We start from the raw sequence: 15,765 nt of genomic DNA, 5'->3' as shown, positions 1-15,765 counted from the left end.
ATTCCATCAATTTCTCCACAACAGACAGAGAAACGCCGAACTCAGGTTAATAGTGCAGTGAGGCATTTTAATCACAGAAGCAAATGTTCTTACACTCCTGACGTGTTTCGGCTGTCGATTACAGCCTTAATCATAGGTCCTTCTGTTTAAAAATACCCACGTGATATGACCTCTCCTTTATATCGTGGCTTTAAAGGCACAGAGACACTTAAGTATCTAAATGCAATATAAAGAATCACGATTTCACTGCAATGATGTCGTTGTTTTTGCTTGAGTCAAAGTACACTATACATCCATAATTCTCATCGACTTATTGCACATATTTTTGTTTCTCAATATCATTGCTACATTTCTTTTCACAATGTTCCTTACAAATATTACGAGTGCTTTGCAATAAATCTTCCTGTTTCCTTGGAAATTGTCTTTGATATCCAATTTCATTTAAATACACACTGCAGCTGATCGTACTTGGTATGCTTTTCAAATATGTTCCAGTTAGTCTGCGCTTTCGTTCCATGCCTCACAAACACTAATTAATCAGTGAATGGAAAAACACATTCACATCCCTTGGCCTTTTTTCATGTAATACAAATAAATAATCCATTTCATGGTCGGAATCTCCATACCTTTCAGTGTTTGATGTAATGAAAAAACGGGCGGATCCGGCTCTACCAACTGAATTCACCAACATGTTTCTCCGTAAGAGAGCCTTTCCAAACAGGGCGGTTACGGCGTAGAAGGGACGGAGCACCCTCTCATATATATTCCATCAATTTCTCCACAACAGATAGAGAAACGCCGAACTCAGGTTAATAGTGCAGTGAGGCATTTTAAATGTTCTTACACTCCTGACGCGTTTTGGCTGTCGATTGCAGCCTTAATCATAGGTCCTACTGTTTAAAAATATATATATATGCAACAAAAATGTTCGGAGTATGGAGGGTGTAATTGGCCGGTCCTTTTCGGGTTCGGTAACCCTTATCCATCTATCCAAAACCTTCCTGCTGTAAACACCGGACAAGGCAATAGGTTGTATCACATTAGAGATATCTTTAATTGTAATTCTGATTTTTGTATATATTGTCTAATATGTCCCTGTGAGAAGCTGTACATCAGTAGCACTATCCATCAAGCCAAAAATAGAATTCTTGAACACAGGAGAGCCATTTGCCACAATAATTAGAACTATCCTGTTGCCAGACACTCACGTGAGGTGCATGGGGAAGAGGAAATGATACTGAAATTTGTGGTATTATATTAGGTGAAAGCAGACATTCGAAGGGGGGGGACAGTCAACAAAGATTGAGAATACTAGAATCTAGATATATCATCGATTTTGAGACTCTCATCCTTCAGGGCCTGAACTCCAGGGAAGAATTACCTGTACATTTAGGGTGAAAATTATTGGGGTATGGGTTATCTTACTCTGAAATATGTTTCTGCCTCCAAGGGTATTTCATTGATTGCAAGTTTTTAGTATTCTTTTACTGGGTGTTTAAGTAATATTTTTTTGCTTCATGTTCTAATTTTCTTTTTTAATTTTTACAGAGGTGAAAGAAATGGTGGGCTTACAACAAGCGCCTTTGTTGTTACCATAGCCTCTATGTATCTGCTTTTATACTCATAGGTCAAATGAATGATGGAGCATTTGAGTCATATGTGAACTGTGGCCCACTGATTTATTATAATCAAGTATATGACGTAACCAATTGTTGGGGGTTTTTCATGTAATAACTGGATATCACCATCAAAAGATTTGATATTCTGAGATACTTTTTAAATAATAGGCTCCATTTATTTGCTCCATTACTTATTAGCCATCCGACCACTGGGGCAAGAGTGATGCGACTTGGGAATTACTAGAGAATTATGGCTCATGATATGCCTCTGGGGCGATATGTACTCTTGAAGTAAAAACAAAACAAAAAAATAATTGGTGTAAGCATACTAATCTATTGATTGGGTGAGGCACGGTACACAAAGAGTGCATATATATATATATATATATATATATATATATATATATATATATATATATATATATATATATAATCACACAAGAGAAAAACACCCACTACCGGGGAATTATTTTGCAAGTTGATTTAATGACAGGCAGAATTTCTTAAGCAGCATAAATCAAGCTCCATGACACGTTTCGACATCTCGTCTTTATCAAATGGTTTAAAGTCTTTTTCAATGCTGTTTTAAAACGTCTGTCTTCAGTGCGCAGAGGCATTGTGGGATTTATACCTTCATATCCCACACCTGTGAACTTCATTATTCTGTGAGCAGTTGAAAAGACAAGGCAGGTGGCACGAATAATGTTGGTGCAGTGACAAGTAAGTAGTTTGTACCATTAATCTTCCCAAAATCTGTTCACATTTTCATTATTTCAATAATTCAACTCTCCGCACTTCAACATTCGTGCATATGCTCCAATACCTGTACTGTTATTTCACAGAAATCCATTTTGTGTCTTATTTAATCACTGTGCACAATAACTGTTGGTGTTCAAATGCTTTATCCCCGGACCCTCTATGTAGTTAAAAGGGTCGCATCTGTGCTGTGAATCATGAAATGAAGAGACCTCTTGGGCGATATGTACTCTTGAAGTAAAAACAAAACAAAAAATCTATTGATTGGGTGAGGCACGGTACACAAAGAGTGCATATATATATCTATCTATATATATATATATATATATATATATATATATATATATATATATATATATATAGAGAGAGAGAGAGAGAGAGAGAGAGAAAGAGAGAGAGGGACATTATACAGCTGATTATCAGATTGCTGATTAATAAGATGTATCAATATGTAAACATGGCGAATTGTGAACACATAAGAACATAGAGGACTACAGATAAAGGGTCGGAGTCCAAGTTGTAGCAAACAAGGGTCAGAATTCTGAGTTGGGTGGTATTTAACACACCCAGTAAGTACTGGGTTCATCAAAAAATTCCTCACCTTTCATTAAATTTTGGCCGATCAAGCCTGCTGGAATTTAACAGGGGAAAACAATGTAATAAGAACAAAATGTTCATGCCATTCCTCCGAAACTCAGAACATGTGCTATTTATGGCACCTGATAAATTATGATCCTTAGTGAGTCTGATTTAATTAGATGCCATGAATGAAACCTACTACCCCACCCAACCCAAAATGAAGGCCTTTTATGTGTATGGCAGAAGAGGAATGGCATTTGCAAGTATTGAACTATACGTGGCTGAGCATTAACATGAAATTACTTAGGTGGACAATGAGTGGAGGGAATAGAAACTGAGCAGTCTGGATGATGTGGGAGAAAACAATGGTACCAGAAGGGACCTGCTCTGTTGCACTGTGTGGCTGACCCGGTTTCTGCTTTTTTATAGACTTCCACCAACATCTCATGGAACTACTACAGGCGAGGAAAACAACAGTGGCACATCTCCAGTGTAAGTGAACAGAAGTTCTGACATGTCTCAGTATTGCTCCATGTAGTCAGGAGTACTTGTTTATGATTAAAAACGCTATCTTTCTATGTCCTCCTCCTGCGGGAGATGCCTGTCCACTAACAAATGTCTATGGATATGTATATATTCCATAGGTTAAACAAATTAATGATTTAAAGGGTCATTTTTTCTCAGAACTGAGAAATCACGCATATATTCAACTATTGTCCAGCTCAGCCACCACTGCAATCACTTAAGCCATTCTCTAATTGAGAGCTTTCTTGTTGATTTAAAAGAGTTACTTAAAAGTAGTGAGGAAAGGCATGTTAAAAAGTGGTTTATTAGAAGGTTAGGGTAGCCACCTACAAGTATATAACACCACAATCACAAATAAGACCCACTCAAGTCTCAATAAATTAATACTTGAACAACCCTTGGTAGCTTGGCACTTGAGCAGTCAGGCTTAACTTATGAAACAGCTGCGTAAAGCATTAAAAAAAATATTGTAGTCAATAAGTAAGACAACACACAATAAAGGTCTAACATCTTTTTATACAAATAGCAAATAATGGTGGTCATTGCAACCCTGGCGGACGGTGTTAAAGCGGCGGTAAGACCGCCAATAGGCCGGCGGTAAAAAAATTGCAATTACGACCGTTGTGGAAACCGCCAACAAAGACAGCCACTTTAACACTCCGACCACCACGGCGGTACAAACAAACAGCGTGGCGGTCACCGCCAACAGACAGGCGGAGGACAAAGTACCGCCCACAGTATCACAACCTACCAATCCGCCACCTTTTCCGGGGCGGATTCACCGCGAACAAAAACACGGCGGAAACAGGACTTCGAAGGGAAAACGCTCACCTCTGCACACCCCACGAGGAATCCGGACGCAATGGAACCAGAGTTGCAGATCCTGCCAGCCCTTATCTTCTTGCTCCTCTACCAGGAGCACGAACACAGGTGGAGAAGACAATGGTGAGTACTGCACCTATGACACAGGGGAGGGGGGAGGGGAAAAACAGAGACACACACATGCAACACGCAACACCCCCACCCCCACCTTCACCCACGACAACACACACACTAATACAGCATGATACATTATAGTTACACCCCCCAAACCCCTGCCGGAAAAATGCAAAGACAAAAGAAAATGAGTGTAACCATTGTAATATATTAAAATCAAGTATGCAAAAATATATAGATACACTATAAACAAAATATACACCAAGCTTATTACTCCAGGTAGTGCTCCAATGAAGTCCGTGGAACACTGGGCCCACACGGTATGGGCGAGGCCCACACAAGATCCCCGACCATGACGGAGAGAACACTGCAGGGGCATCATAGAGCAAGAAAACAGGCACCTCAGGGGGAGGGAAAGGGGGAGCACCTCAGCCGGTTGAGTGCACGATGCCAAATCCACGAGAGGGCCACATGCCCACTGTTCCATCCTGGGGAGTGCAAAGCCACAGTCTCTCAAGTCTCTTCAGTGGGTGGTTTGCCCACTGTTCCATCCTGGGGAGTTCAAAGCCACAGCCTCTCAAGTCTCTACAGTGGGTGGGTTGCCCACTGTTCCATCCTGGGGAGTGCAAAGCCACAGTCTCTCAAGTCTCTACAGTGGGTGGTTTGCCCACTGTTCCATCCTGGGGAGTGCAAAGCCACAGTCTCTCAAGTCTCTACAGTGGGTGGGTTGCCCACTGTTCCATCCTGGGGAGTGGAAAGCCACAGTATCTCAAGTCTCTACAGGGGGTGGTTTGCCCACTGTTCCATCCTGGGGAGTGCAAAGCCACAGTCTCTCAAGTCTCTACAGTGGGTGGGATGCCCACTGTTCCATCCTGGGGAGTGCAAAGCCACAGTCTCACAAGTGGATGACAGTCTCCACTGGTTCTGGAGGGGGCATGGTGCCCAGAGTGCTTCATCCTGCGAAGGACTGAGGTAGTGGATGCATCTCTCCACTGGTTCTGGAGGGGGCATGGTGCCCAGAGTGCTTCATCCTGCTAAGGACTGAGGTAGTGGATGCATCTCTCCACTGGTTCTGGAGGGGGCATGGTGCCCAGAGTGCTTCATCCTGCTCGTGACGGACTCAGTAAAGTCAGTGCCCTTGGCGCTCATTGGCCAGCGGTGCTTGTGGCGGCGGTGCCGTGTTCAGCGGTGCTTGTGGCGGCGGTGCCCTGTTCAGCGGTGCTTGTGGTGGCGGGGCCCTGTTCAGCGGTGCTTGTGGCGGCGGTGCCCTGTTCAGCGGTGATTGTGGCGGCGGTGTCCTTTGCAGTGACTCAGTTGCTGGCAGTCCTGTCTGTCCCACCGGGGCTGGTGCTGGCGGTCCTGCCTGGCCCAGCGGGGCTGGTGCTAGCGGTCCTGTCTGGCCCAGCGGGGCTGGTACTGGTGGTCCTGTCTGGCCCAGCGTGGCTGGCGGTCATTTCTGGCCCAGTGGGGCTGGTGCCGGCGGTCCTATCTGGCCCAGTGGGGCTGGTGCTGGCGGTCCTCTCTGGCCCAGCGGGGCTGGTGCTGGCGGTCCTCTCTGGCCCAGCACGGCAGGTGCTGGCGGTGGCCTCTTGGGCAGCAGGGCAGGTGCTGGCGGTGGCCTCTTGGGCAGCAGGGCAGGTGCTGGCGTTGGGCTCCTGGGCAGCGGGGATGATGGCGGTGGGCTCCTGGGCAGCGGGGATGATGGCGGTGGGCTCCTGGGCAGCGAGGATGATGGCGGTCTTCTCCGCCATGCTGCTCTTCCCAGACCTGCTGACTTTCTTGTGGCCCTTCCCCACCTTGGAAGGTGTTGCAGCTGACTCCACACTCCCACCTGTATCTCTGGGAGCGGCTTTGGTGGCTGAGGTCTTCCCCCTCTCCCGCCGGGCACTGGCCAACTTTAGATGCTTCACAGGTGGGGGACTGTCCGTGCTGTGGCTCCGTGCCACACTGGCTGCCCTGGTGGCCAGTGCACTCCAGATTCCGGTGACTACAGGCACCACTGGTCCAAGAGATGTTGTGGCTGAGGTGCTAGGTTGGGACCTGGAGAGTCGGGCCCTAGGAGGCGGACGGGGTAGGGAAGGTGTGGGAAAGAGGTCAATGTTGGACAGGAAAAGTTTTTGGGAAACACTGGGACGGGTAGCTGGAGGGGGTTTGGGAGTGGAGGAAGAGGTTGTGGTTGTAGGAGGTGTTGGTTTGGTGACTTTGGGTGAAGGTGCATGTGCTGGAGGCTGTCGTGAGGTGGATGGCTGTTGGGTGGGTGTGTGCCTGCGTTTGTGTATCTTGGGAGGTGGCGTCACAGACACACTGGGAGAGGATACAGGGGAAGTGTGAATGGCAGTGGGGGTGGTGACTGCACGTGAGCGGGGTGTGGTGGCATGTGCGCTGGTGATGGCAGTAGTGGCTGTATATGTAGTGCATGCAGGTGTGAGTGGAGAGGAGACTGGGAGGGAGGAGGGAGATGAGGAGGAGGGGGAAACAGTGGAGGCAGTGGATGTTGGTGTGTCTGCATGTGTGTGATGCTTGCGTGAGTGCCTGTGGGATGTGTGGTGCTTATGTTTGCCTGAGCTTCCCTTGTGTGTTGAGGTGTGTGCATGCTGGTCTGAAGGTGTGCTTGGGATAGGCTGAGGTACAGGGGATTGGTTCTGGGTGGAGGAAGTTGGAGGGGGGAGGCTAGAGACAGGGACCATGGCTGCCATCAGTGCTGAGGCCAGAGTCTGAAAAGCTCGCTGAACGGCCGCCTGACCAGAATGAATGCCCTCCAGGAATGCATTTGTTTGTTGCAACTGCCTTTCTACACCCTGGATGGAATTCAAAATGGTAGACTGCCCAACAGTGAGGGACCTGAGGAGGTCAATGGCCTCCTCACTGAGGGCAGCAGGGGTGACTGGGGCAGGGCCTGAGGTGCCTGGGGTGAAGGTGATGCCCACCCTCCTGGGTGAGCGGGCATGGGGCAAAGGCTGAGGGGCTGCTGGGAGGGCGGTGCTGGTAGGGGGAAGTGGCGGCTGTACCTGTAGATGCGGGGGGCACAGATGTTGCCGCCACCACAAGGGAGCTCCCATCAGAGGACGAGTCCGTGTCACTGGTGTCAGCTCCTGTCCCCGCCGTGGAGCTCCCCTCGCCCTCCGTCCCACTGGTGTACTCCGACTCTGTTGTCTCACCCTCCAGGGCCATGTGGGATGCAGCTCCCTCCTGCTCCGTTGCCACTGCTCCTCCGCCTGATGATACTAATGCACACGAGAACAGGGAGACCACAAAAAGGGGGGGGGACGATAGAAGAAAGAAATTTTGAGTGCATGCATTACCGCTACCGTTGGCGGACACAACAGACACAGAAGCTCCCTGCACTACGCTGCGCACTTGGCCTCCACTGTTCAATCCCTTGGACATGGCCTACAAGGCTATGGACGACATCTGCGCACATCGATTTCACAGGAGCCTGACTAGGTGTACTTGGCACTGTACACAAGTGGGGTGGGGTGCCACAGGCTCTGTCAGCACATGGGGACTTTGGCTCCTAAACTCGCCCTGGCCTAGGGAAACCCACAGCCCACCGCCCCCACCCAGACACCTCCACTGCACGCAAAATCAGCAGAATGAGAGTGTACTCACCCCCTTGTGGCTGCTGTGATGCCCCGAAGCGCCCATCCAACTCCGGGTACGCCACCGCCAGGATCCTGAACATCAGGGGGGTCATGGTGCGACGGGCACACCTCCCACGTTGGGAGGCCATCCCCAGCTGGGCCTCTGCCATCTTCTTGCTCCAGAGGCGAATGTCCTCCCATCTTTTACGGCAGTGGGTGCTCCGTCTGTGGTAGACCCCCAGGGTCCGGACGTCCTTGGCGATGGCATGCCAAATATATTTTTTCTGGTGGGCGCTGACCTACATGAATTGTACAGGGGGAAAATAAAAGTTATTACCAAATGCACCGTCACAGTCATTGGCCCCCATCCCTACCCTTGCCATGATGCACATGCACTCACCGTCGTTTCATGCACGCCTCAATCTCCCCACCCCATCTTTCATCCACCCCACACAAGCATAGGCCATACAGCATGCTCCCAGTGTACTTACCTGTTTGTCTGGAAGACCGTAGAGTAGTGTGTACTGGGGGAGGACCCCATCCACAAGTTTCTCCAACTCCTCCGGTGTGAAGGCAGGGGCCCTTTCCCCAGTCGCACAAGTCATGGTCTCTTCCAGATCGAGGTCACAGCAGCACTTGCAGTGTAGGTCCTCTCCTGTCGAAGATCAGGTATGGAGTGACTGAACAGATAGAAAATGACGGTCACGTCAGCGGCGGTGCGTACCGTCACCGCCGGCGTACATCGTCATTGGCTCCTGGGACCCATAGGGTCCAATGTTAACCAATGCAGGATTGCGCCGTGGTCTTCGACTGCCTACCGCAACGGTGTACAATGCCAGCGCAGTTACCTCACATCCCATTGTCCCACTTTACAGGTCAGGCAGCCGCCATTTCAGGGGCCCACATGGCTTAATTTTTAACTGCGTCACACATACCTAGGCCTAGCCTCAACACACATACAGGCCAAATATCGGATTATGAATTGTGTTCGGTGTAAGCTGTCTTTACGTACCTCTGAGTTGTTTGACTCTGTGCTCGCAGTTGTCCTTCATAGGCTCCGTCCGCTGGGACATGTGAGGAGATGGTGGCATCCTCCGGTGTACAGACCGCTGGTGGACCTGTCGACAATGGAGGAAAAACATGTGATCATCACCTACAGGCTTGACCGTGCCACAATCCAGGAACTGTGTGCCCAGTTGGAGCCAGACCTGATGTCAGCTATCCGCCATCCCACAGGAATCCCCCCTCAAGTGCAGGTGCTGTCAGTACTCCATTTCCTTGCAAGTGGGTCATTTCAAACAACAGTGGCCATAGCATCAGGGATGTCCCAACCTATGTTTTCAAACGTGTTGTCCAGAGTGTTGTCTGCCCTGCTGAAACACATGCAGAGCTACATCGTTTTCCCTCAGGTGGAGGATTTGCCTACAGTGAAAGGAGACTTCTATGCCCTGGGACATATCCCCAACATCATAGGTGCCATTGATGGGACACATGTGGCTTTGGTACCCCCCGCAGGAGTGAACAGGTGTACAGAAACCGGAAGAGTTATTATTCCATGAATGTGCAGATGGTGTGTTTGGCAGACCAGTACATCTCCCATGTTAATGCCAAATTCCCTGGCTCAGTGCATGACGCTTACATCATGTCGAATAGCAGCATCCCTTATGTGATGGGTCAACTCCAGAGGCACCGTGTGTGGCTATTAGGTGAGCACCTGGAAGCAAGTCAGTGGGAATGGTTGTCTGGCTCTGGGTCTGGGGGTATCCCTACAGGTTAGTGTGTGTCTAACAGTTGTCCCTCACCTGTCATGGCTACATGGCCAGTGAGGAATCCCAGGACTCGACCGCATAGGAATCCGGTGGGCGCGCTCCACAGAGAAGAAGGGACTAAGTCCGCCCGTTGGTAACAGCCCTCTCAGCCAGTTCTCCAAGTAGGCCACTGGGTCCTAGCCCTCTGCGCCCTCCGGAAGGCCCACAACTCTAATATTATTCCTCCTGGAGCGACCCTCTGCATCTTCCACTCGACGCTCCAACTCCGCCACCCGGGCCTGTACATCCTCCATCTCTGATTTCAGACGGGAGGCCATCGGCGTCAGTTTGTCTACTTTTGCCTCGATCTCGCTTGTTTTGTCTGCCAGCTTGCGATGGTCGGCGTGCAGCAGGACAAGGTCACTCGCCACCCTATCTATCTTGGCTTCCAGTGACGCACGGGCACGCTCCAGTGAGTCTCCAATGCGCTCCACTGCAGTAAGAACTGCGTCTAATTTCTGACTATCTTGTGCCACCGAGTCCTGTCATTTCCCAGCTCCGGCACCAGAGCGCAAACGCCCCGTCCCGGCCATGCTCCAGGTCACAAGTTGTCTCCGTCTGCTCCCAAGTCTCCACACACCACCTCGCCATTCACTGTATCCGCTCCACACCTCTTACCAGTCTCAGTCAAGGCGAAGGCACCAAGTGGGCGATCCACCACCCAGGAGGCGCATCCAAACGTCAGCCAGGACCACCATGGCCTGCTTCCAACTCCGCGCCGCTGAAACCCAGGTGGAGCTGGTTTCGCACTCTTCCCAATAGCAGCTCCTCTATTGCACCTGAACAAAGGGCTTAGTCCTCCGGTGGGTGCATCCCCGCCCCCTTCGCCAAAGTCAGAATTTCCTCAAATGCCGCCGGGGCCCGTCCATTCCCAGAAAATCTCCACAGGTCCAGCCTGGGCCTACCCTCTGCTCCCAGGGGGACCACACGGACCACGCGTCCGTTCCGCGTTCCTCGTTCCCGGGGTGTTTCCCTACCTCCGCGGGGGACGGCCACTGCCGAAGGATCGCACCTCAAGGGTGTGCCAAACCAGGAGCGCTGTCTTCGTCGCTCGTGCCACTCCCCTCCACGCAGCCGCGCCGCCCCACGGCTCGGCCCTGCAGGCCCGGCTCACACGGACGCGGCTCAGCTCCGCCGCGTGTCCGCAGAGGGTCCGTTCTCGGCCCCAACAGGTTGCGGGGCCATCGGGGCTCCGATGCAGTCGCCCGCAGGGTGATGCAGCTCACCAGTCCCCACAGATAACGACGGATAAGCCGGGCGCGACGCAGAGCTCTAGTAGCTCGGGTCAGCCATGTTAGACGGCTTGGCCACGCCCCTGTAGCACATGCCCCTTATACACTGACAGAGTTGACTATCTGCCCAAAGAGTTTGCCTTTTCAGAACACACCTGGATCACAAGCAGAACATATCTTGTGCTTATGAAGACCACACCCTTGCCTAGGTCTCTCCCTACAGGTCAGATTGATCCCCCCTCTAATAAATTCAAGAAGGAATTTAGGATTTCCCACTTCTTTATCTACCCCATACCATAAAATCCTCTCTTCCACCTGCCACAATAGAACCCTTTTTGTCCTAGACTATTGCCTCCTCAACCCACAGTTTTTAGCTGTGGATGTTAACCTACTTTGCTTCTGGAACCCATACTGAATATTCATTCCAAACTTCCATGTGTTACTGTAATTCAGTTTTCTGCACATATATCCCTGTCCCTTGTCTCCAAGTCTATTGTCTTTCTGTTATATACTCTCCAAATAATTAAATAAAATGTATTTCCTTAGCACTTTGATGATTACTGATGGGCAGAGGAAGAAGCATGCCCCTTGTTTAGGACTTAGCCTCCGATGTTCCCTGGGTCTTATTTACAAGCCCCTTGCACCACTTGAGCGTCACTTTAGCGATGCTCTAGTGGCACACTGGCCTGCACCATATTTCCAAGATGGCATTAAGCCACTTTTTACGTTTAATTCTGCCTTGTAAATACGGCCAGTTTACACACATCACTTAGCGTGACTGGGGCCTGACATGGGTGCTGCTGTGGGAGTTCCACGGTAACACCCATTGCATTTTGACGCTGCCCCACATTTATGAGTAATCGTAGTCCTGAGGCAGTGCCAAAAACTAACAGGCGTTTTTGCTTTTTCTATGTGTGCTGTATTCTGCTGCACACATAGAAAGACCAAAATTCCATTAATGATTGTGTTTATGTGCAGGAAGGTGCCCCTTCCTGCACATAAACAATAATTTTCTGCAACACAAGCACCCTTGCACTATGGTACAAGGGTGCCTGCGTTGGCGCTGGGCATCTAATTTTAGCGCCAGCACTAGGGGAAACACAGTGGTGTGCCACATTTTCATAAATACGGCGCATCCCTGCATGTCTGAAGTAGCTCCGCACTGCCAATTTTGGCGCAGCACCACGCTTTCTTGTAAATGAGGCCCTCTATTTGGCACAGTTAAAATGCAAATGAAAATGTAATCAATAAAGTTGATGCATGCACCAGAAGAGCCTGGATTTTCAGATAGATGACTCCGGGGGGTGTCTGATACGTGTACCATTAACTGGAGAATCAGCACAAGCAGAATTGTGAAATCCAAAAAATACATGTGATTGTAACTTGATGACCTGTTGTGAATATATATATGTATATATATATATTATAATCTGGTCCTTCAGAGAAATAATACCAATAGAAATACTTTACCCAACGCATATTTCAATAATTTATTCAGCCACGTTTCAATCCACAGGGGGTCTTTTTCACGGCCTTGTAGTAAAAGACTCAGACACGTTGTGTGCAGTATTTTCTTTGGTATTATAATGCTGCAGGACTAGATCTACAACTGTTTTCCAGAAATATATATATATATATATATATATATATATATATATATATATATATATATATATATATATATACGAAACACATTGGTGTTTGCTGCCATTTTGCTTTAATAAATATGTTTATTTGAGGAGATGTTGGAGAACTGCAGCATTTTTCTTTTTTTCCTTTTTTGCTTGAAAAAAAATAAATATATATATATATATATATATACACACACACACACATACACATATATACATATAAATAGGCATATATATATATATATATATATATATATATATATATATATAAAACCGTGAACAAGACTTCTCAGAGTCCAAACGTGTTGTTGTTCGTCATTTGCTTTAATAAATACATTTATTTGAGGAGATATCAGTGTGGCAGAATTTATATATGTACATATATATATATATATATATATATATATATATATATATATATATATATATATAGTCAAAAGAAGCAAGATCCCGACTTGCTAAGGCTCTATTATGGCGGTCTTGATATGGGATCGGGTATCCCATAGAATATTTATAAGTTCACTTATTCAATCCAACAAGAGATCAAGACACCAAACGAATAGTTTCAAAAATTATATTATGAGAAAAAAGAAAAGAAATGGTATTCCTCCCAACGCGTTTCAGCCGTAGCCTTTTTCACGGGTCATATATATATATATATATATCAACCTAATAACACATAGGCCAATGTAGTAGGACTAGAAAGGACACTATTGTAACAACTGGACAATAAACATCAGCTTTATAAAAGAAACCTTGCATTGTTCACAATTTTTGTTTTAGTTTTAGCACTGTATTTCACAATATAATGTGTGGACAGCCTGTGCTATTTTTCGCACTTACAATAGTTCAAAAAAGTGAAGAAAATGTCTGTTTCAGAATTCACCACGTTTTGAGGCTTAGTTCTGCTTCTTTTATGAATCATACTTTTTAGCATATTTGCATAATGTTCTGTTTCATATCAAGTTTGAGCTACATTACATGCACCCATTCCCAGAGGCATTTCCAGAGGTCAGTTTGAAGAACTCCCAGGTGTCCCAGAAATCAACATCACACCACAACATAGACATGTGGCTGTCCCTCAAATCCACTACTGAAATCAAATATGGATCGGCTTTTGCAGCTCAGTCCTGGACTGATGCCCCATTGCCATTGAAAACCTAGGACAATGGCACATCTCAGCAATGCACCTGAATCTTGACATCTTGGAAGCCCCAAGTATCCAGATACATATTTCTATGAATTACTATGCTGGCCTCCAGTACCATGGTATCCTTGCCCTGTAGCGCCTTGCGTGCTGCTCTGCTAGTGCACCCCAAGCCTATCATAAAGCAGCTCTGTTAGATATTTCCAAAGTTGATACTACTAAGCGTTTAGGTCAACTGACCTCAGTGTGATAGTGCATGCATATGTAGTCTTGTTACCCAAATGTTCTTTCTCTTTACTCAACAGTGGCAGCTTGGCAAAACAATCCTGAGAAACTGATGTGGAATAGTGACGGCATCCTCGAGAACATTGATTACCAAGCAGGACTCTTCATGATAAAGACATCCGGCTTCTATTTTGTGTACTGTCATCTGCACTTCAAAAGAAACTGTTCGGGTGAATCTCCAGACTTGACAATAGGCCTCCGGGTGAATGGTGAGGTGAAGCATGAGACATTACACACATGCAACCTGGAGTCATCTTCTGAGAAGGGCTACACCAGCCAGTTCTTGGGTGTTGTGTTCAGTTTAAGAACTAATGATACTGTGTCCGTGTTCACAACCTGGGCAGACTTTGTTGATAGGGATACAATGATCAGGAGCAATGTGTTTGGAATATTTACTCTACATTGACATTGACCGACATAAGGCTACGAAGCCTTCATTATTTTCACTAATTGTTGTTCTCTTACTGTATCATGCACGTGAGGAGACATGATCTTAAAAGCTGTCATTCCACAAGTATGGCGGTTGGACATCTGCAATTTTGAAACTGAAATTAAAGGCGGGGTGAGAAATTGTAAGCCAGCTCATCACTCCCATCTACCACCATCCTGAGGATAACCCTTGTCCCGCATGCCATCTCCTTTATAGCATTATCAAGGTGCACCATGCTCACCAGTAACTGACTGGACGGAAGCGGCTGGCAGAACCATGGTAAAAACTCAAACATCTGCAATGGGCACTAGACTGTAACTGGAACCATTCTCTAACATGTTGCAAAGTCAAGGCATGCAAGTGTCCTCAAGAATAGCTGCTGGCATAGATTTGCTACTGTAAGACTTAGCTGGAGAAGAAATGACTTCAAAGGAGCATTGAAACGAGATTTATATCACTTGAGCTTCGCTGCAGTAGCAGTTTTGAATGTGTCTTACAGAAAATGGGAGGATGGAAGTGCCACTTGGTGTCAGTTCAAGGTCTTATTTATCAAACTTTATGACTTAGTGTAATTAACATGTGGAAGGAGGGAAGAAATCGGAATTTTGCACCCAAAGTCCCTATTTTCACACAGAAGCCTGATTATGTGTAGTACGCATAATACCTGTAGTTCACAAGAGAATTGCACATATCTCTCTAAACAAAAGCTTTACAACTTTACACATTCTTACTACAAGCTTTGGCACACCATCGGTATTCTGACTTGTTCTGTATTAAAGCGCTGTTTTATAATTTGCCCACATCCTTTCCTCCAGATATTACCTAGAGGAATGTATAAAGAGCAAAGAGTTTTGTGATTGGCAAATGTGTGAATATGGGGTGTGGAATAGAATCTGCATGATATTTATTATTGCAACCTCTTTAACTTGGAATGGGGCTGTTGAATCACCTTAGGTAAAACTGCAAGGTGCATTAACAGATTACCCCTGGTACACTTTTGCTGCATGGTAACTAATAGTATGGGCATGGGGTTCTAATGCCCTCTGAATCACAAATTTAAAACAAAGACTATATATCATCTACTATATTTTAAGGCACACGTGCTAGACTAGTGTTTCTATAATAAATATATAGAAATATATAATGATGTATTCAAATTATATAATTATCTTGTCACAATTATTGTGCTTCAAAGACAGAGGTCAAATAGGTTATGTCTTCTGACAACTTTTTGCT

At 46.9% G+C, this 15,765-nt stretch overlaps 1 protein-coding gene across 1 annotated transcript in view; it reads left to right on the top strand.

The window, feature by feature from the left end:
* TNFSF8 (TNF superfamily member 8) overlaps positions 1-15,673 on the top strand; it is an 83,374-nt gene extending 67,701 nt beyond the window's left edge. The window contains exons 3-4 of the mRNA XM_069241515.1: positions 3,384-3,446; positions 14,120-15,673. Coding sequence (XP_069097616.1) covers positions 3,384-3,446; positions 14,120-14,505 — 449 coding nt within the window. The 3' untranslated portion in view covers positions 14,506-15,673. The remainder of the gene's footprint in view (positions 1-3,383; positions 3,447-14,119) is intronic.
* The last annotated feature ends 92 nt before the right edge of the window (positions 15,674-15,765 follow it).

The sequence above is a fragment of the Pleurodeles waltl genome, chromosome 6 (assembly GCF_031143425.1).
Source record: "Pleurodeles waltl isolate 20211129_DDA chromosome 6, aPleWal1.hap1.20221129, whole genome shotgun sequence".
Lineage (NCBI taxonomy): Eukaryota > Metazoa > Chordata > Amphibia > Caudata > Salamandridae > Pleurodeles > Pleurodeles waltl.
Note: the sequence above shows the minus strand (reverse complement) of the source record. Positions and strands in the feature narration are given on the sequence as shown.